The 21,530-nt window shown below is 42.8% G+C and overlaps 1 protein-coding gene across 4 annotated transcripts; it reads left to right on the forward strand.

The window, feature by feature from the left end:
* The first annotated feature begins 22 nt into the window (after positions 1-22).
* Positions 23-21,416, forward strand: RANGAP1 (Ran GTPase activating protein 1). 4 transcript variants are annotated; one of them, XR_014849274.1, is made up of 18 exons: positions 210-584; positions 781-818; positions 2,362-2,500; positions 3,659-3,786; positions 4,698-4,757; positions 5,412-5,591; positions 6,426-6,560; positions 7,762-7,920; positions 8,105-8,218; positions 9,699-9,798; positions 10,527-10,611; positions 11,002-11,146; positions 11,639-11,752; positions 12,077-12,179; positions 13,759-13,847; positions 15,670-15,791; positions 15,953-16,958; positions 17,235-17,512. XR_014849274.1 is itself a non-coding variant. In XM_085048677.1 (17 exons), exons 3-17 carry the CDS (start codon positions 2,389-2,391, stop codon positions 20,653-20,655), a joined length of 1,716 nt encoding a protein of 571 aa, XP_084904803.1. In that variant the 5' UTR covers positions 23-152; positions 781-818; positions 2,362-2,388; the 3' UTR covers positions 20,656-21,416. The 4 variants fall into 4 exon arrangements, 3 of the variants coding, with proteins under 3 accessions (XP_084904803.1, XP_084904802.1, XP_084904801.1); XM_085048677.1 differs by lacking the exons at positions 210-584; positions 15,953-16,958; positions 17,235-17,512 and adding exons at positions 23-152; positions 20,586-21,416; XM_085048676.1 differs by having other exon boundaries at positions 15,953-17,512.
* Positions 21,417-21,530: the final 114 nt, after the last annotated feature.

A 21,530-nucleotide genomic window follows, 5' to 3' on the forward strand; every position in this document is an offset into this window, starting at 1 on the left:
GCGCAGCAGCCAATCCCGCAGCGGGGAGCAGAACTGCCGGCGTTCAAATCCTCCGCCTCCCGCCCGCCCCTCACCCAGCGGCCCCGGCGCGGCGGCGGCGTGAGGCTCCCGCGCCTTCCCCGGCAGCCACCGGCGGCGGAATCCCCGAGGAGGTGAGGGGCTAGGCGGTCGCTGCCGCCGTTAGCGGCCGGCGGAGGGGGCTGTGCGGGAGATGAGGCGATCCCGCGGGCTGACGAGCTCCTCGGCCCCGCCTGCGGGGGGCGCTGCCATGCGCGCCCCTCCCACGCGCAGGCGGGGGTCCCCCCTCGGGGGCGCGGGGCACGCGTGTCAGTCCGTGGGGTCCTCTCCCCGCTCCCTCTCCCCCCGCCGGGTGGCAAGGGGCGCTCCGGCCGCGCTTTGGGCCCCGTTACACGCGGCGGGGGGGGAGCGTGTGACCGGCGCTCGGCAGCTCCCGCGGGGGAAGAGAGGAGCCTTCAAACGCCCCCGGAGCCAGCAGCGCGGGGAGGTTGTCAGAGGCTGGCGGCGGGGGAACCTCGGGCTGGCGCCCCGCGCTACCGGGCCCCCCGTTGCTGGGCGAGCAGCAGGTAGCCGGTGTGTTGTCTGTTGGAGTTGACAAAGTGTTGTGATTAAAGCATTCGTCTGAACTAACTTTTGACCATCAGGAAGTGTAAAGTTTCCTACAACCTTTAAGTGAAAAGGAAACATTTCTTCAGGCATCTCCAGATCTTGGTTGTATTTGCCAAACAGGCTAACTATTCAATTTTTTTTTTTTCCCCAAAGCTTTCTTTGCGGAAGAATTAGCAGTGAAGAAACCTCTGGTAGGTTGACAGTTGGGTGTGGCTGATGTGTGCTATAAAACATATTTCAGGATGTGATGCTGGGTTTGACTGCTGAGATCAGAAGTAGTCTGTGTGTAAGGTGAAGAAAGTAAAAGGAGATTTAAGGGAAAGAGAAGCCCAGAGAATGAGTACATCTGTAAAGAAGAGCATAGTAGAACAGTAGAATGGAACTGATTTTTAAAAGTAAAGCTATTAATTGAACTAGATGAACAGACTGACTTCTTCAGATATTAACTTCTGTTCCTGTCTGGTAAAGCCTGCATCGTTTGGAGTATGTCCTCTTTTTCTTCCTTCTCGATGTTGGATTGGCAGAGGTTTGGAGTGTCCATGAGTTTGGTGTCTGTGTAGTCTGGTAGGAGTGGAGGAAGTTATGCAGGCTCCCTTCTACTGGCAGCATCTACTTGAGGGGATAGTCATCCTAGAAGAATTATGTTCTTCAGCCTTGGAGATTTTGTTTCCAAAAGCAATATTAAAGTTAAAGACCCCTGAAGAGAAGTCATACTCTGGGGAAGCTGGAGGCTTCACAGATGGGTGTCAGGAGGAAAGTATGTATATATAGCTTTTGCTTAGGGGGTGTTTTAAAACCAGTGCTGTTGAGTTCAAAGAGCTGCATGAGTGTGGGGTCATTTCTAAATCAGACAAGAATGGAAGAGAACCAGTTTTCTGTTGTAGGAATGAAACCTCATCCCTTCTGATATCTAAAGTCTGTTTCAGTGTGTGGTTTCTGAGCATTAGTTGTGTGTAGTCTTTTATCCCAGAGGAGGTAGTGGGATAAGAAACATACTCTGTGTTTATCCTGCTGAATGGATGGAGGCCAGTTCCTTCACACAGTGATTAATATTCATTAAATAATGCTATGCAGATGCTACCAGGCATGGCTAGCTTCAAACTTGTGCCTCAAGGCTAAATGTTCATGAATTTATTGTGAGTGTAAGATCGTCCTGTTTAATGTGTGATGAATCTGTGTGGAACATCTGAAAGGAAAGAGCACCCAGAAAGCTGAGAGAGTTTGGTATGCAGCACACACAATGTTTTCAGCAACTCGGTAGTTCTGGAACTGTGCTGACAAGGGCACTGCTGGGGATATCACTGAAAAGGAAAAGCAATTGTGTTCATTCTAGCTTGCTTTGAAGAGCAGGAAAAGTGTGCAGCACATATAATTAAGGGATAGGGTTTGAGGAGAGAGGAATATGATGTTGTAATTGTTAGTCTTGCACAAAGATTAATGTCTTAATGTGGCCTTAATCCGTAGTTTTACCTGCTGTTTATTTAAGAAGTGTTACAACTTCATCAAAACCCAAGTCTTGTCAGTGGTGGAAGAATCAGCAACATCTGACTGGTTGGCTTTGGAATATTAATCTAGCCTAGCTGTCTTAATTGAGCTCTGGGGAAAGCACTGAAAACTCAATTAGATGTCTCAGTAACAAAAACGATATTAGTGTTCGAATACATATGGTTATTCATACAGATTATGTATTGTAGTTTGAGAGTTTTTATGGTGACAATTTCTTTTAATTGACAGCCCTTAACTTTTGGAAAAAGCAAGAAAATGGCGTCAGAAGACATCACTAAGCTTGCGGAGTCGCTTGCCAAAACCAAAGTGGGTGGTGGACAGTTGAGCTTCAAAGGCCAGAGCCTTAAGCTCAACACGGCTGAAGATGGTAAGAGAGAATATCCTTGTGCTTGGGAAGTGTCTCCCTGCAGTTGTAAAATCTTGTGGTAAACCTCCTGCTAATTCTGTATGGACAAGTTGTCATAATATAGGCGATGCAAGGGTCTGTCAGCTACAGCTGCTTCTGATAGAGGCATTTCCTTCCCTTCTGATACCCTGCTTTGACCTGATGCCCTGGCAGTGCTGCAGCTGCTGTAATTGGGGTTTGGGTCCCTGGTTTGTAATTGCATTATTGGTGTTCTCTCTAAGTGCTTTTAACAGTCACTGGGTGTTAGAAGCCATTGCTCCTTTTAAAAACAGTGAGCAAGTGGATCACAGCTCTTGGAACAAGACAAGAGTTGTGATCCACTTGTAATCCATTGCCTGCTGCAATAGTTCACTTCTTGTCTTGGTGTATGTGTGTTTCATAGTGAGAAAGTCTTACAGTGGCTACTAATGTAAATATCTGGAAAAAAATGTATATAGTCTTAGATCAACATTTTTGCCATTCCAAGGAAATCAGCATGTTTTTTTCAGAGAGGTTATTTGCTACAGTGCATATTTTTTTGCTAATGTTGAAGGTGAAGCTTTTTTATAGATCGTTTTAGTAGTTCAAAGGCACTGAACTATGAGGAAAGGCCTTGGAGCTTGGGAACAATAAGTGCCCATTGGCAGGGGAGGCTGCAGCTTGCTTCTTTGCCTTGCATAGGATTACTGGGAAGTTAAATTGTTCCTCCCTGACTTGTTTGCTAAACAGACATTACTTTTGTCTGTCAGTGGGAACCTTTTCCTGTTGATGTGATACTAATTCCCATCAACTTCTAACTTAGTCCTTACAGCTTTGTAGGGACACAAACTCTAGCTTCTAAACCATGTGCTGAATGGTTGAGGATTTTTCTTTTTTGGGAAGTAAAAAAACTTTTGCAAATAGGATGGTTATCAAAATAGAACTAGAAAAAAATTGAGAAGGCAGGGTAGGGAATGGAGAATACTCTCTCTGGTGACCTGACACTTTAGCTCTGTTCCCATTGCTGTTTCAGGGTCCTTTCAGATAATGTTGTTCAGCTGTTCTTGCTAGAGGTTGAACATGTATCACTGGATCTCAGAGGGTTACTGTGGTAACCAAGACAATGGTTAAAAGGCCAACTAGATTATCTGCTTTTTGCAGCTGAAGAAGTGATCAAGCAGATTGAAGAATTTGATGGCCTGGAAGCCTTGCGCCTGGAAGGCAACACAGTGGGTGTGGAGGCAGCAAAGGTTATTGCCAAAGCCTTGGAGAAGAAAAGCGAGCTCAAGGTGAGAGTCTTAAGTAGTCAAGGGGAAGAAGTAATGTGGAAATACTGAAGGCCTGTCTAGGCTCTTCCTGCAGAAGCCTGCCTTGAGTTACCCCTGAAGCTTGCTTGGTGGCTCTTCCAGTAGGAAGAGCAACCTTATGTAAACACAGCATAACTTGGAGACTTTGGGATAATGGGAACACCTTCTGCATTCCTAACTTCTTGTTTAGAAGGCTTCCAGTCTTAAAGCTGGGAAGCTGTGTGAGGAAGAGTCTCTCTTGGAGGCAGCACCTGTAAACAAAGAGCCAAACAAAACATGAAGTTCAAATGAAGTTCTCAGGAAAGCTGAATTGGATCTTCTGGAGAGAGTCTTCAGAGAATGTCCAAGTAGGAAGGAAATAATGGAGGAAATGCAACAGGAGGTTTATCTTTGCCCAAGCTGTGTTTTCCTACTATTGCTCTAGCCTAATTTTAAGGGGATGCTGTGCTTCTAGAGACACTACACTGTCCCTTGAAGGAGAGTGGTGTGAAACATTGATACACATTAATCACCCAAGTGTGGCTTTTCAAGTAAGTTCAGATTGTTGAGCTTCATACCTTAGTAAAATCTGCATACCTAATGTATTCTTCTGTTTCCTGTTGCCTTTTTCCTGTGGTAATTTTCTAAGCAGAAAAAAATTCCAGCTTGAACACAAGCAAGAATTCTTATATAATGTTTATGGTGTGCATTTCAGTTACTTTGTCCTTGCAAGTGAAGTGATTGTGACACTGGTTCTTGTAGCTCTTTAGTACAATCAAATGACAGCACAAGGGAAGGGAGACAGCATTAAGCTGTCCCCAGTGATGTAATGCAGTTTGTATATGTAAATGTTTATTACAACTGTGTTGGCCTAAATATTTTAGTGGGTTTTATCTGTATGCTTCTTATTTTAGAGGTGTCATTGGAGTGACATGTTCACAGGGAGGCTAAGGTCTGAAATCCCTCCCGCTTTGGTAAGTAAAAACTAGATCTAAGACTTCTGACTAATATAACCTCTTTTCTCACCTGTCATGCTTTTTGTGGGAGTCTGTATTTTGGTACAGAGCTGATCCTTCTCTGTGCTGTTAACACTAAATGTCTCAGAATAGGTGAGTGATTCTCTTCTGCTCTTCCTGTATGAGGTGGAGAGGAGTTAATTAAAAGATGAGTCCATGCTAGTGAGGGAGCTTTTCACTGGGAAAAACATCTTCATGACCCAACAGAGCCAAATGATTTATTTAAAAACCTTAGCTCTCATTCTATCTTCTAAGACCGTTACAGAGCTGCCTGTCTCTTTGAGTCCTGTGAAGCCAGAACATGATAAGCTCAACATGATGAAAACAATATTTCTTTCAGTAGTGTAGATGAGGAAACTCACTTGGAAAAGTATTTGACCTAAAGGGATGGGATAGTGTCTTGATAACTGATTTATGGTTACCTTTAGCTTAATTTGCACAACTTCCTCTCTGGAGTTAGCAGTAAAATTTTATTTCCTCATGCAGTTTTGCAGAATGTCTTCAAAATGAAAATTTTTTTGCAGCATCACTGTCATACCTAGCCACTGCATTGAGGATGTCACTAAAAGTTAATCCATTCCCTTCCACCCACTGCCATCTGTTTCCTTACAGATCTCTTTGGGGGATGCACTCATCACTGCTGGAGCCCAGCTAGTGGAGCTGGACCTGAGTGACAATGCCTTTGGGCCAGACGGTGTGCGTGGCTTTGAGGTTCTGCTGAAGAGCCCTGCATGCTACACTCTGCAGGAACTCAAGCTCAATAACTGTGGCATGGGCATTGGTGGTGGCAAGGTAAGGGCTGTCTCATCTTTGGGAATGAGGTTGGAAGGGATCTTGGTGATCACCAACTCCCCTGCTCAAGGCAACTACACCAGGTTCTTCAAGCTTGTGTCTAGTCAGGTTTTGAATATGGAGACTTCACATGCTCTGTGAATAGTCTACCCAATGTTTAACAACTGTCACAGTACAAAAGGGAGTTTGTGTTAAAATGGTATTTTCTCTGCACTGGCTTGTGTGCATTTGTCTGGCTCTGCCTTCTTTATACCACATTCTCCCCTGATCCTGTTGTTCTGGCTGTTTTTACATATGGATAATATCTCCCCCAGAGCCTTTTCTTCTCCAGCCTTAATAATCTCAGGAGTCAATATTATCCTAGTGAGTAAAATTCTCTAGTTTTTTCATCATTCTTGGCACCCTTTGCTGGACTCACCCCAGTATACCCATGTAGGTGCCTGGTATTGGACACTGTACTTGGATGCATTTCACAGGACTAAGTAGAGAAGGATCTGACCTGCTGTGAGTCCTTTCTCCCAAGGCACACTTACTTTGCTTCAAGTGTGCATTGGTAGCTCATAGTCAACTTTCTATTCATAAGTGCTTGCCTGATTAAGAGCAAAATGTTCTTGATGGCTCAGTGTGTTTTAGTGTTGCAAAATTATCAATTCTTGCCTAAGACCACAGCGTGCAAGTTTTGCATGTAGAGACAATTTTACTGTATCCCCTATTGTAGAAACAGGTACATTTCAGTGATGCCCAGAGTGTTTCTTGAGAGGTGGATCTACAAAACAGTTTGATTCCTGTACAGTGATATGCTGGGGGAGTATAAACTGCTTGTTTTATCTTTAGATTTTGGCAGCTGCTCTGAAAGAGTGTCACAGGAAATCAAGTGCCCAGGGCAAGCCTCTTGCTTTAAAAATATTTGTGGCTGGCAGAAATCGTCTGGAGAATGATGGTGCCACTGCCCTGGCTGAAGCCTTTGGGGTGAGTATCAAACCAGAGCTGCTTTGACAGCAAATTGGAGCAAAGTAGGATTCAGTGCTGGTGTTCAAGATGAGGCACACAGTTTGCCTCAGCTTGGAGGCAGGAGCTGGTGGTTGGTTCGCTAAGCTCATGATGTTGCTGCTGAAACTGGAGTTTTCAACAAGTGGAATTAGAGTTGATGAGTGTTTATGTGACGTAAATTTCCAAACATATAACTAGTGGCTGTGTAAAGTAGTTACCTGAGGGAGAAACAGTCATCTCCTGAGTAATTTAATAGTCCTATTCCTTTTCCTCTCCATGCTAAATGTTGTTGACTGGTGCTGGGGTAGGTATTCCAGCTTGTCCTCTTGAGTGCTGCTTTGCCTAGTTGTTCAGTCATCTGGCAAAAGCAGCCCAGTGTTTTTACTAGGATCATCTGGTCAGAGCCTGAAGTGCTGCCTGGCTTTCTCTAGCAGTCACTGGCCCATTTGCACTTTTGTTGGAGGAAGAGAATTTGTTGTGGTTGGGACCACATAATTCCCTTTTTTTTCCTCAGTTGCTGCTTGAAGTCACTTCTAAATTGTAATTGTAACTTCCAAATTGCATATTGTCAGGTATATTAACAATGATATTGCAGGTTATAGGTTGACTTTTTTCATAAAAAACTGCTTGGATGTTATTTTGATTAATCAGTAATCATGCCAAAAATAAGACCTCTTAAATACTTAAGAGATGCGTAACAGTGTGATTCATGGAGAATTAAGATTGAATGGCACTACCAAAGTGGGGTTAATTATTGTGTTATGTGACATGCTGTTTAGTCCATAAACAATATTTATTCTAACTTTCTTACATGTTTGCTTCTGCAGTCAGGGCAAAATGTAGATTTTAATTAGAAAAATACCATAGCCAGTGATGTTGTGTGATCTGTTTCAGTGTTGTTGAACCACAGGTGAGGAACTCTTGTTTTATGTTATCTAAAGTAGACATATAGGACAATGATATTTGTGGCTTTTTAAATCAGGGCTTTGTGTTAATCTGATATTTGCCATGAGTCAGCAGTTTCACTTAGATTTTGTGACAGAAGTGCTGGTAAATAATTCTCTGTAGAACTGATGGAGTTTAGAAACTCAAATAATTTTAAGTAAATCCTAAGAGTGGAGCAGTATACTCTTGAGCTGAAGTATGTTTTCTAACAGCCTTTATCAACATCCTTTCCCAGATCATTGGGACTCTGGAAGAGGTCCATATGCCACAGAATGGAATTAACCATCCTGGCATAACAGCACTGGCACAGGCCTTTGCTATCAACCCACTGCTTAAGGTTGTAAACCTGAATGACAACACCTTCACAGAGAAAGGAGCTGTGGCCATGGCAGAGGTGAGTTGATTTAAGCAATTGGTTTGGGTTTTGTCTCAAGTCTAGTTGGCATTACCACCTTTGGGTTGGTGGAAGCACATGTTGTGATGGGAAGGATGACATTCCAGGAGTGATGGTCACTTCTTGTGTCTGAAGTTGCTTACTTGCTTGTCTACTTTCAAATCTGTGCTGTCTTGCTCTGCAGACTCTGAAGGCTCTTCGACAGATTGAAGTGATCAACTTTGGGGACTGCCTGGTGCGTTCAAAGGGTGCTGTTGCTATTGCTGATGCTGTTAAAGAAGGGCTTCATAAATTAAAGGTATTGTCTGCTAGCTGTCCAGCTCTTTTGAAGAATGCCAAGTTTTCCATTTCATGTTTTTCTGTTCGTTGCCCTATCACTATGGGTTACTTTAAAATAGGATTAATTTCCATGTAGGTTTTGTCCTCACAACTGAAAACGAACAAGCTCTGCTGTAGATCAGTGGCATCCCACCATCCAGCTAGGGCTGTGCTGTGTGGAGGTGTACCAGTGATCTGTTTAATCTTTGCTTGATGTTTTTGCAGCTGTGGGCTCAACTCAGCAAGTGCTACTCAAGCAATCTGATAATGGAAGTACCTGCTTTTAGAACTTCCCAGAGCCTCATGAGTGGGAACTGACATGTCTCTCTTCATGAACAGCTTGTAGTCTCTTGAGCATTTCCTAGCTCCTACAGTTCATGCTTTTACTTTGTTAGAGCATCAGTCAAAGGTCCAAGTATTTTTAGTTTTTTGGTGATACCACAGCCTCCTATGTCAATATTTGCACAGGACTTGAATCTGACAACATTCTGGATAGGCTGAAGTGAAATTGATAATGTAAGCAAACTAGGAGCTCTAGAAATGCCTGCCATGAGTCATAACTGCCCTGAGACAGATGCTGAACACGTGATTCCTAATCTTCTAGTCAAAGATAAAAATTCATCTGAGTTCAAATATCCATTTGCACTTATGAATCTGGTACAGAAAGAAGTAGGTTCTTTGTGGTGTGTGATCCCTTGCTTGGGCTTCTCTTGGTTCTACTGGAACTTGTCTGAATCTCCCAAGAAGACTTAAGTAATGGTATATTGAGATGAACAGCCTGAAGTTAAATATTTTTTTCCAGAGCACAAATGGTTAAGGGAGGGTAGTATGAAGCAATTGCAGCTGATTTGTTCTGTTCAAGGACTCCTTCCCTTCTGATGTTAATATTCAATCTCTTCTCAGGAAGGGATTGACTGAGCACAATGTGGAATGGTGGGGGATGGTGTCTGGCTGTTGAGTAACTTTACTCTTACTAGTCCACATGGTTTCTCTGTTGGCTGGGGCTATCAGAAGTAGTACCACTCATGGCTTGTTTTTTTGAAGGCCCTAACTAGCAACTGAAGTGTCAAATGTGCAATCTGTTCAGTATGGCAGCTGCCCTGCTTCTGTTAGACTTTACTGGAGCATGAATTTTGGAGTGCTCTTGTGACCCTTAGTGAGTGAAGATATCTGACTTCTAAGGACTGAAATGTCTGCTACCTTTTAGGTGAGCAGTGATCTGTAGGTATTTTAAAATTATCACCTTTAACAATACTGCTCTTAACATTAGTATGTTTCAAAATTCTTCTTTTAGGTATATGAGGTAGGAGTATGTCAGGCTTTATTTTCAATTAAAAATACTACTTTTGCTGGGAGCTTCTTCAAATGAGAGTCTTTCCAAGACATTAGTGAGGACATGAAGTTTATGGATATGATAGTTAATAGGAATTCTGCAGACAAAATGTTCTTCTGCATTTTAGGAACTGAATTTGTCTTTCTGTGAGATTAAACGAGATGCTGCTCTGACTGTTGCTGAAGCTATTGAAGATAAGACAGAGTTGGAGAAGTTGGATCTCAATGGTATGTAAGTTTGCTAAATCAAAGTATGTCTAGTTTGATTACAATGAGTAACCAATAGGAAGAATGTTGACAGAATCACATTCTATTCTTGCAATTGTCAGCATATAAAAAAACAGTACTCAGAGTAGCTGAACTTGCATGACCTTGGAGCAGGAAATTGTTAGATCCCGAAAGTTTTCTTAAACCATGAACTCGGTTAATTGTTAAGCATTTTTGGTACATCTCATAAGGTGGAAAGATTAATCTCATACCTGTACCTGTTTTCAGTAAAACTCTTAATTATTCAGTGCCACCTCAGGTATTTCATACTTGCAAACAAAAACCTTTGTGTGCAACTCTGCAGAAGAGTGTGAGAACTTTGACTTTTGACTTTTTGCTGTTCATACCTTGAGTCACTGCATTTAACTGGTGTTGTGCTGTGTGTCCTTGTTTTAGAGTCACTAAGAACAAGAGCTGTTTAGAGAATTCACAGGAAGTGTCTCAAACACACTCTGAAACATTAGGGGGTTTTCATTCCCAGCCAGTGTGTAATGCTGCTGAAATTTGTTTAACAACTGCTTGATTTTGTCTGATAAAGTGCAGTTTGTGTTGCTGCCTCTGAGGTGTTGTGCAGAAATGGCATATAACTGATTTCAGAAGCAAGAGACAGACAAGAATATACAGCTAAATACCCAAGGACAAATTTGTGTGCATCTGTCAAGTCTACTCCCTTTCCTCTATCAACCTAGGTAACTGTTTGGGAGAAGAGGTATGTGAGCAACTCCATGAGATTCTTGAAGGTTTCAATATGGCATCTGTGCTGGGATCGTTGAGGTAGGCATGGTACCACAGTTTAAATCAGCAGTTTTCTGACAATTTTCATGAACACTTTCATTCACCTGTCTCATTTTAAAATGAGAACTCTCTCATTGCTGATGGATGTTGATCTGAGTGTGGAGCACAGCCAAGCATGTGTCTTGAAAACTTGTCTTGTTTTCATTGATGGACTTACCTTAGCATTAGTGACTGATTGTGTTTGATCTTTTCTTGCTATTCTCAACTAGGCGACTGATGACTGAATGTCCTCTTGGTGTCTTGTGAGATGTGCTTCTTGCAGTAGGACTTTGAGGAGAGGCTGCTCTTTTGTTCCTGAAAAGTTTTGAGTGGCAATGTATAGGAATTCCAGGTGTGTAATTAATGTAATCTGTAACATTCAAACCTTAGTGACGATGAAGGGGATGAGGATGATGATGAAGAGGAAGAGGATGAAGATGAGGAGGAGGAAGAGGAGGAGGAACAGCAGCAGCTGAAGGAGAGAGGAGCAGAAGAACAGGAGTCACTGACTCCTAAGAAGATAATTGATTCACAGGTAAGCTTACTTCCAGCTGGATTTGTTTCGTCAGCTGGAGGAAAGGAGGAAATGAGATTCTGGAGTCTGAACTTGAAGTGCTGACAGGCATTCACATTCCTGCATGGGCTGGCACTACTGTAGTAGGGAGACAACATTCAGGAAATAAAGAAAATGGATTAGTTGAAAACTGTGTTTTGTTAAAGTGTGCATGTATTACACATGCATGGAGAGAGTAGAGGTTGTAGCAACACATGGGTAGAAAAGGTCTTCTGTGTTCAGAAGGTGGTGGGGATCTTGCACATGCAGTGCCATGCCTTTGTGCTAGCGTATCCTGGCCATTCCAACTCTGGGCTTAGGTTGGCCTCAGGCTGTTTTCAAGCTGAACAAATTTTTTCAAGCTGAACAAATTCTGACCTGGTATAGCTATGCCCTGACCTGTCCCATGTGCCTTTGCTGAACCAATTAATTTACTTCCAAGAATAAACTTGAGATGGATTCTGCCTGTTTCAGGCTTCAACTCCCGTGCCATCTCCTCCTGTGGATGTTGCCACATTCCTTGCTTTCCCATCACCAGAGAAGCTGCTGCGACTAGGACCAAAGTGCTCTGTGTTGATAGCTCAGCAGGTAGGTGAGCTGATGCTTGTCTGGGCTTGATTTTTCTCTCAAAATCATTTAATTGCCAGAGGTGATAACTTGATCTAGATTTGCATATTTTCTCCAGTGATCCCAAAGAACCTTATGGAAGCAGATGATGCAGTTAATGCTTAAACTGGCATCAGAACTTCTGCATAGAGTAATCTGGTTTGTGTTACTTGTGCCTTGTGATATGGCCAAGGCAAAGCTGATGTCAGTCAGCTGAAGACTGTAATTCTTGCCACAGCCCTAGCAGAGACCCATGTTGTGTAGCTGTTTTGCAGTGAATTGATTTCTTTCTTTTTTCTCTTTCAGACAGATACATCAGATGTAGAGAAAGTAGTCGCAACTCTCCTAAGGATATCCTCAGTCTTCAAAGATGAAGCCCCAGTGAAAACAGCAGTGCATGAAACAACAGGTGACTGAGCCTTTCTTCACTTTGTGGTGTGATCTGGTTCAGTGCCAAGGACACCACTGCAAGGTGGGGACAGCCCACTGGGCCTTCTTGTCCCTGGCAAATAACAAAGTGCCAAGCTGTGCCATGCTGCTGTGTGGAGTGAGATTCATTCTGAACCTGGCATAGCTTGTGCTGCCAAAGCTTGGTGATGGCTCTGTTGTAGCTGCTGTTGCTGTGGGCTGCTGCTGCCTTTACTGTATCTCCCTGATGCTGGGCTGTCAGTAGCCAGTAGTTCTGTGTTCCAAGGTCAGTTACCTTTCCAAGGGTGTTTGTTTAAAAAGTATTTTGCAGGAAGTAGCCTCCCTAGTGCAGTATTGCAAGAATGTAAAGAGAGACCTCCTAATTGATGTCTCTCTTTATCAGTCTGAAACATCTTTAATTTCTTCAAGAAGCAGACATTGCCAACATGGGGCAAGACACAGCAACTTACATTCAAACAAAGGACCATTTCTCACACTGTACTGTGCAGTAGTAATTTGGGTTAGGTCTGATAAGTGTGTGGACCAGTAGTATCCCTTCATGGTTTTGCTTGGAAATAGGAATTTCCAAACAATCCTGGGCATCTGACTGCTGCCTTTCATATTTTTCAAATCTCCCAGCAGTTCAGTTCTCCCATAGACTGGCTGCCTATCAGTGTGCAAAATAACTGGATCACTTGTTTTTAAGACCACTTAAGGTGGTATATTGTGCATTTCCCTAGTTTGGAATTTCTTTGGAATTCATAGACATGGTGCAACTCTTGTTTGTAAAGGTGTAACATAATAAATCTCTGAAGTTGGTTATGCATGGACCAAAGGATATTACTGTTGTCTAAAGTGTGCTTGTGTGTATATTTATCTCTATTCCTGCTTCTTCAGGAAAGGTAGAACCTGGCAATTAGTTTCCTTTCATAAAAGTTACCATCAGCTAACAGTGAGGGCCCTGCTTAATGTCTGGCACTGTTCTACAGCCACTCTAGTGATTTCTGCCCATTCTAAGAAAACAAAATGGTCAGAGGCATGGTCAAAAGCAGGTGCCTTACCCATCTTGTAGATATAAGATGTTAAAAGCACTGGTTTGCCCATTGTTTGTGGCACAGTATTGGCCCTGAGGGAGCCCAGAAAACAGCTGAATAAATTTTCTGATTGTGTTCTCACTCCTTGTGGTTTCAAATGAAAGGTGAATTGTTGCTGGCCTTCAAAAAGTCAAGGCTATACTTCTTGGTGTTCTAGATCATCCGATCATGTTTATATGCATGTGTTCACATAGCATGCATGCTCAAATGCACTGAGCAGAGCATCTGGTGGTGCATGGGACTGAGGTGTATTGCATCTGAAGCCTGGCAGTGTGAAAATTCTTGTGTGGGCTTTGTGTGTTATATTTTTTCCCCCACCTTGTACTTAAGGGGTTTTACCTGTCTGAGTGTTTGAGATTATAGTTACAAAGACAAATGAAACCTTAACGAATATTAGCAGCTGAGTTTCCATATGATCCATCTTAATCTTAAAATCATGTGTCCTTTTTCTGCATTGCTTAAAATAACATGCTTATCTCTTTTTAGATGCCTTGATGAAAAAAGCCTTCAGTTCTGCCACGTTTAATTCAGATGCATTCATCACAAACCTTTTGATCCACATGGGACTACTGAAGGTGAGGAAGCAGGAAAGAGTTAAGTCATGGTCTGTTTAGGCTGTTGAAGACCAGACTGGCAGGATTTTGGGTAATTATGTTGCCATGGAAGCAGCTGGGTGCCTGTGCATGCCTGATGCTCAGGGACAATGGAAGTCTGCAGGTCCAGCAGAAAGTGCAAATTGCAGGGTTGCATTAGGATGAAGGATGTGTCACCTTTTTGTGCATCTTCTGCTTAATGTGCTCTGCATACTTGATCATCCCCTGAAGGTAGGGTGGGTCAGGCAGGGCAATAGTGCTGCTGCTGGACTATGGTGTCTATAAAAGCCATGTCAATATTATTAGTTAATGGGGTCCTTTAAAGCATTTCTTGAGGGCATGTCTCAAAAATGTGTATCAGCTACTCATGCCAGATCAGTAGCATTCACCTTCATGCTTTGGAGTCTCTTTGCCAAATGCAAGTGTTAAGTAAGTAGTTACAAGGAATAAATGTATTGTGAGAAAAGATGGAGGGTCAGTAGATAGCCTGTGATTTGCATAGAATTAGTAGCTTTATTTTCAGTGAGGTGACTCTGGAGGAGTTGTGTCTGCAGACTTAAATGCCTTTGCCTGCTTGTGCTACAAGGGTTAGTATTTCTCACTGCCTCTTGAGCTGGAAGCTGAGAATGGAAACTTAAACTAAGACAACTCTAAACTGCGTAAGAGCCATAATCTTGTTATAGCAGCCTACTATTAAATAGGCCTATGAATGTCCTTCTGGTAATATCCAGCTTGGGGTCCAGACCTTTGTTGATATACATGAATATTACTTAATTTCCTAAAAATCAGTTTGGCCTCTCCCCATATTCATTCTATACTGGACCAACACTAAGCTTCCCACTTCTCAGAAAGGTCAATGGAGCCCAAGGTTCCATTGCATTTTGTTCTGCAGAATGCCTGTTTTGAGGACTGCCACCTACCTCTTGCCCATATGGAAAATAACAATATGCATGAGGCACAAAGCACAGAGCTGTGCTCCAGAAGAGTTTTTTCAGGCCAGCAAGTAGCATTGATGATAAAGCCCTTGATCAGCCCAGATTGTCATCTGTGATATGCCTAATTCATCACCAGTCCCTCTATATGTGGAAAGGGTGCATACTCTGTTTTCAGTCCTATGTAGCTGGAAACACATGAGCAAAGATATTAATACCATGAACTCCAAGGTCATACACCAAGAACACAGGTCTAGGTCCTGTCTGCAGAATGAGGGGTTTTGTTGAAATGCCAGTGGAGAAATAAATGTAAACAATATAAGAGTTGGGACATGTAGGATAGCATCACATTATGCATAAGAATAACCTATGCATAATGTAAGCAAGGGTATGACTGTTGCCTTTATCTGGTACATAATTGTAATACCAGTTCTGGGAATACTGAATCATTCTGGAGGAAGCCTATCAAAAAACTGGAGATGGTATAAAAATGAGCTACAGAATAATATAAAAATTATGTTAAGGCAACTGAATTCTTTATGGACTGAAGTCTCCTGAAATTCCTCAGGAGAACACTTTGACACAGGGCCTGTGAAAAGATTTGGTTGTTTCACTTGCAGGTTCACTACTTCTTTCCCTATTACTATTGCTGACAGTTGCTAAGTACTAGAAAGCTCTTGGTCCATTATTTCAGGTGCTGCTGCTGGGAGACTATGGAATTGGCCACCTCTGTCTTGCACTTAATCTAGTGACCAGCTTTCTCTGCTGTAGTGTGTGGGAGTGCTTCATTCAGAGAATTCATTGTCTGTGAATTACAGTGGGTTAGATCAAATCCCGATTGTCTGATGTCTGACTTCTTGTCCATTTCTCAGAGTGAAGAGAAGATCAAAGCTGTTCCAAGCCTCTATGGTATTCTTATGACCTTGAACCATATGGTCCAGCAGGATTATTTCCCTAAATCCCTGGCCCCAGTTCTCTCAGCTTTTGTCACAAAGTGAGTATTGTATTTACCATGCAGTCTTCTCTGTGGGAGCTTGTGAAACTGTTTGGGGTTAATAGCTACATGCAGGTTGTGGTGAAAGCCCACTAAATGTCTGTTCTGAAATTGAGAATTAATAGCTTAATGGGCTTCTACTTTTATCTTGTTTACTGCAGTATGTGAGGTTCACAGTTTAAAAAAAAATCTTGATTCTAAAAGAAGGAAGAGTGGGAAGTTGGCTTTTCAAGGAAGTGGCTCTGAAGCAGAAAATGCTAATGCTTCTCACAGAAGTGCTGTTTTGAGCTTAAGGAAACCTGCTGTGTTTCTGGCCACTGCTTGAATGAACTGTGGGTACACTGGATCTAACTATGCCCTGCAAATCATCCTTCTGAGTTAAGAGGGTCAGCAGAGCTCTACCAGAGTTGTCATGCTGTGTGACACTGAACACCAGCAGATGAAAACTGTAAAACACAAAGACTGAATTTGTTTTTAGATGGAACTTCCTACTGTGACAGCAACAAAGTTAGTGATTTTTCTGAGAACTAGATTGGTAGCCTAAGTACTGAAGAAGCTGCTTTTACTGACTGCCTGGATTTAATGTTGTTACTTCCACTATCCCTGCCCCTACCAGCTTTAGGTTCTTTAATATATTAAATGGTTATAGAAGTCATATCTCTCCTGGATTAAATCAGTGTCAACTTCAGCATTGATAAGACTTGGGAAAAAAACCCCACCAAACAGATTTGCAATAGGGTTGAATACTACTGTTCAACAGTCAGAGGAGAAACAGTCCAAAATTGTCACAACAGCAGAGGTCTGAAATTCTTTTAGAGCTCAGTGGCTGGCTCAGCATAGACCATGTGCTGTGTAAGGTGAGAGCAACTTTTTAAGAGGTTCCAGAAAGAGGCTTAAGCTTTCCTGAATTTCATGGTATATGGGTTATCTGCAGCTGCTTAGGACCCATTGCTGATGAAAGGTGGATGCATCAGATAGCTGTGGTCAGTATGAAACATGGACAGTAGGAATGCAGTCAAATACTGGTAATCTCTCTTGGCTCTACTGGGCTTGGCAGCTGGCCAGTTGTGATAGGGGAAAAGAGTTTTTCCAAGCACTGGTGTGGCTGAAGCTGTCATAGCTGATGTGTAGCAGTGGTTTGTGTCCATAACCACCAGCCGTGCTAAGGTCAGCTTTGGAAAATAAAGTATCTTGTTTACACATGTGCAAATGCTAACCAGAGGTCCTTCTTGTGGAACACTTTGTCTGCTGTCTCCTCTCTGTCTTGAGTCCAGTGACAAGCCAGTGACCATATGTTTTACCAACTGAACAAATACACCTCCAACTTAATCATTATAGGTTTAAGCAAGAAGTACCAGGATTTGCCATGTGAACTTACCCAGACAGATCACTGAATTTCTGCTCTTTCCTACACTGCTGCCTTGCTGTTGCTTGTTGATGAAGCCCCAGCCCTGAAAATGGAATTTAAATTACTGGCATCTGAGACTCCAGAAGAAGGACTTTGATCCAGGGCATTTGACTGTCCTAATTATTTATGTCACATACCAGTGCACAGACTAGCCTCTTAATTCTTAAGTGTCCTAACAAATTTTGTTCAGAAAAGACACTTGCCCTTCCTCTCCCTTTATGTGTGCATGTAGGCTTCTCCCCAATAAATTCTTTTAAGCTATAGATGATGCTGTATGTGACAACATAAAGAGTAAAATTTTGGTCTTAATGAATTCATCAACAACAAACCCATTGAATCCAGAGCTAGCATTTCACTACAAGAACAAGAAGGCTGAGTTTCTTGGTGAAAGTATGAGACTGTAGGTTCTGTAGAAGCTGAGTGAAAGCTGAGAGCCTCTCTCAGTTGAAGACAGATCTGTCTGCCTTCCCGTGGTAGGTATTGGTGCTAATGCCAAGCCTCCACTGTCCCTCATGCTATGAAATTCTTGGAGCTGAACCTTTTCTGCTTTGCAAACCTCTGTTGCAAGCTCTGATTTTTATAGGGAAACTTCTGTATTGTGCTGCATAATGAAGTCCACACTAGATACAAGCAATATATCTTTGATAGATGAACATAGGCATTTCTTACAATGCTTTCCCTAAGGGAACAAGGCCAAAAGCTCTTAAATGTGTATGTGGGTAAATGTAAACAGTTCAAGAACCCCACAGTCCAGTTAAAATAGCCTAGTGTGGTTTAACCCCAGCTGCCACCTAAGCCCCACCTAGCCACTTACACCCCAGTGTGATGGGGAAGTGGAAGACTGAAAGTGAGCAAACTTGTGGATTGATATAAAGATGGGTTAATAGGTAAAGCAAAAGCTGCAGCTGCAAGTAAAGCAAAACAAAGAATTTACCACTTCTGCCATCTCTAGGAAAGCTCCATCATGCCTAGCTTCTTCCTTCTGCTTTATATAATAAGCATGATGCCATATGCTATGGAATATTCCTTTGGACAGTTGGGGTCAGCTGTCCTGGCTGTGTCCCCTCCCAGCTTCTTGTACACCCCTGGCCTACTTGCTGGTGCGGTGAGAAACAAAATGCCTTGATGCTGTGGGAGCTCTGCTCAGCACTAACTGAAACATCCCTGTGTTATCAGCACTGCTTCCAGCACAAATCCAAAACACAGTCCTTCCTGTGAAGAAAATTAACTGTCCCAGCCAAAACCAACACACAGCTTCTCAATTAACTTCTATCCCTTGTCTCTTCTTGGAATTCAGTCAGTAAAATCACTGTCCTAAAGTTAAACTTCTACTTGGTTAGCCTAGTTACATTCAGAGCTCACTGGCCTCTGTTTCTGCAACAAATGTTGCAGCTGTTCTTCCACTCTGTCAAACCCATGATTCTCTCCCTTGCAGAAAACTGGTGTGCGTTTCTGTGGTATTTGCTTTTTTTTTTTTTTTCTGTCCCTCCTTTTTGTTTACAGTTAGATTTTTTTGGGCTTTCAGAGCTGTAAAGTTCTTGTAGCTGCCTAGGCCAGAGCTCTGCTGTGTTTTGCTGCAAGGGCCTTCTGGAGTAGTCACTTAGCTCCTTTCTTTTGTGACAATTTGTTGTTGTAGGCAGTGTTCTCTATTCAATAGTAATTACAGCATTATGGATACAGACTGTAAGCAGTATCCATCTCACTGTGCTTGCTGCCAGTCCTTATTTGGGTTTTTTTGGACGCAAGAGGGTGCTGTGATTCCACATGTGCTTTTTCCAGAATTTTTAGGTGGAAACACTGAAAGTATGTGGATGTGGGATTTTGTTTGATTGATTTTTTTGGGGTTTTTTTTAATGCTGCTCTTTGCTGTTAAATTGCAGCACGCCATTGGTCTCTTTCAACAGTCTGTAATGCAGAGTGGCAGGCAGATTAACTCAACAGCAAATATGGAGGATTTTAGTGCTAGAGGAGGCTTAGTATTAGGAGTGTGGATCCCTGCTGCTGAGGGATCTTGTCTGTGATCAACATCAGCAGTCCAGGTTCTCTGTTTCCAAAAATGGGCAGCTGCCTGGATGGAACCAACCTGCTCATTGCAAATAGGGCTGGGTCTTCTAAAGGTGAGGACTGAAATACTTCTCCCAGCCACTGTAAAGATAAACTCCAAGCTGTAATTCTGTGACACTGTGTGTTCAGTGTGAGGCTCTGAATGGCTCTTGGTGGAATAAAAAGGGTTAAGTCTTCTCCAAGATGTGCTTCTGTTAAACTGCAGCAGACATGGAGGGCTGTACTGAACAACCTCTGCAGCTATTGTTCGTGTGCTGTAAACCTGGAGGTGAACTGCTTGCTCCTTCCTAGATATTCCATTCTTTATATCAGCTCACCCTTCCTTCCCAAACTGAGTAGCCTTTACAGCTGTTCATTGTTAAAGTTTAGTTTGCTATGGTGAGGTAGGAGAGAAGTAAAATTAATGACTTCCATTCTCAGAACAGTGGAAAACATTGGATTAAAATTCTTTGGAGGAAGTTCCCTTATGGATGGATAGAGGCTGTTAGAAATTTTAGTGATGCTGAGCCAGCAATTAGACTGCAGAAACAGAAATATACATTACTGGGAGGTGATGGGAACATTACAGAAATTTAGCCTCATGTTAACCCTGCAGCAAGTGTATTTCCATTGTTTAATTACAGGGAGCAGATTATTCTGTATAAACCTGATATAGCTATTGCAACCTCTGTCCTGGGCCCTTTCAGGTGAAGTTCTGCAGGTTCTGTGGGCTGTTTGTAAGGCACCCTGAAAGGTTGGCCCAGCAAAGCCAGTTACATGTTACTTGACCTCAGGGGAGGAGAGGATAGGAGTTATGTTGCTTCTTTCAAAGACTTAAAAGCCCCAAGACCAAAGTCACCATCAGATTATAGATAGCAGATGACTTGGTGAGAAAAGATTTGCGTGTGAACAGGGTTGTCTTATGTGTTTAGGGCCTTGAACAGTGAAATTTATGGAAAATCCCATTGCCAGAAGAGAGGAAAGGGGGTTTCCACCCCCACTCACATCATTGTACCCAAAATGAGGTGCTGGGCTGCAGAGATAAAAGTCAGCAACAGAATGTTTATACTTATGGAAATGTTCTGATTCTTGGCCATTGTCTTCCTGATTTGGACTCAGCATCAGGAGAGAGAGTTTTCCACAGCAAGCTCTGAATGGGAAGCAGTGATCTGGGCAGCAATGACAGAATGGTTTTGGAAGAGATAACTGAGAGCAAAACTTGTAGGTTTTGGGGCATACAAGCCCAGTGTGTTGGAAATAGTGTTTATTTGCTCTTTCAAAGGCAGATACAAAACCATTCGTAAATTCAGTGTTTTAAATATCTCTTTCTCTTCTTTCCACAGACCAAACCGTGCTCTTGACTCCTGTTCATTTGCTCGCCACATGCTCTTACAGACCCTCCACCAGCTGTAAGAGACAAGAGATGTGTCCTTTCCTTCCTCATAGGACTGTCATCGGCAGAGAACTCAAAGCCACATAGTGGGAGAGGATCCCAGAGCCCATACAGACATGCTGTGCTGTCCCTTTTTTTTTTCTCTCTAGGAAGTCTGTCCTTCCTTCTGCTTTCATAAACTTGAACAAATCCTGCTGAATTGTCTTCCTACTCCTCTTGAAGTGATTCTCTGGTCTGTAGGGCAGGTGCTCATGCTAAAATAAGTCCATACTGCTTTGAGCTCAGCATGAATTGAAGAGTTCTCCATTTTGGCTGCAGTGGCAAGGGTGTGCCAAGACTAACACGGGGCCCAGAAGAGCTCTCATCCGGATCAACCCAGTTGGGCATATTATTTTACTGGACTTTGACTCCTGCCTGATAGCATTTAGCACTGTGCCAGAGGGAGGCTGTGCTGCTGCTGCTGCCCCTGCTTCCCTGGGCCACTACAGGGGTGCTGCTCATGGGTGAGAGGGGTGAGGTATGATCCCCTTTGGTTCTTCTTTCAAATCCATTGTCAAAGGCAGTGTGTGGCTGACTTTTAATATACTCTTCCCCTTCTGCTGTGGCTTGGAATATTTGTGTAGTGTGGCTGATCCTGGTGGCCGTTGCTTAAGGGAGCAAGCATATTTTATTGTAAATTTTTTTTGCCGTTGCCCATGTTGTTCATTCTTCCTGCCCTTTTCCTTCTCACTCTAATTAAATAGGCTTGATTTGGAAATTAATACAATCCATGAAATCCCTATGGAATGTGTTCCCTTTCTCTTCCCTTTGACAAAACCCTGGGCCTGTGTGTACTGTTCACGTTTGACAGCCAAGCATGTGTAAGAATATGGAGAGAGAAGGCTGTGCTTTTCTC

The sequence above is a fragment of the Lichenostomus cassidix genome, chromosome 1Aa (genome assembly GCF_008360975.1).
Source record: "Lichenostomus cassidix isolate B80296 chromosome 1Aa, HeHo_3.0, whole genome shotgun sequence".
Lineage (NCBI taxonomy): Eukaryota > Metazoa > Chordata > Aves > Passeriformes > Meliphagidae > Lichenostomus > Lichenostomus cassidix.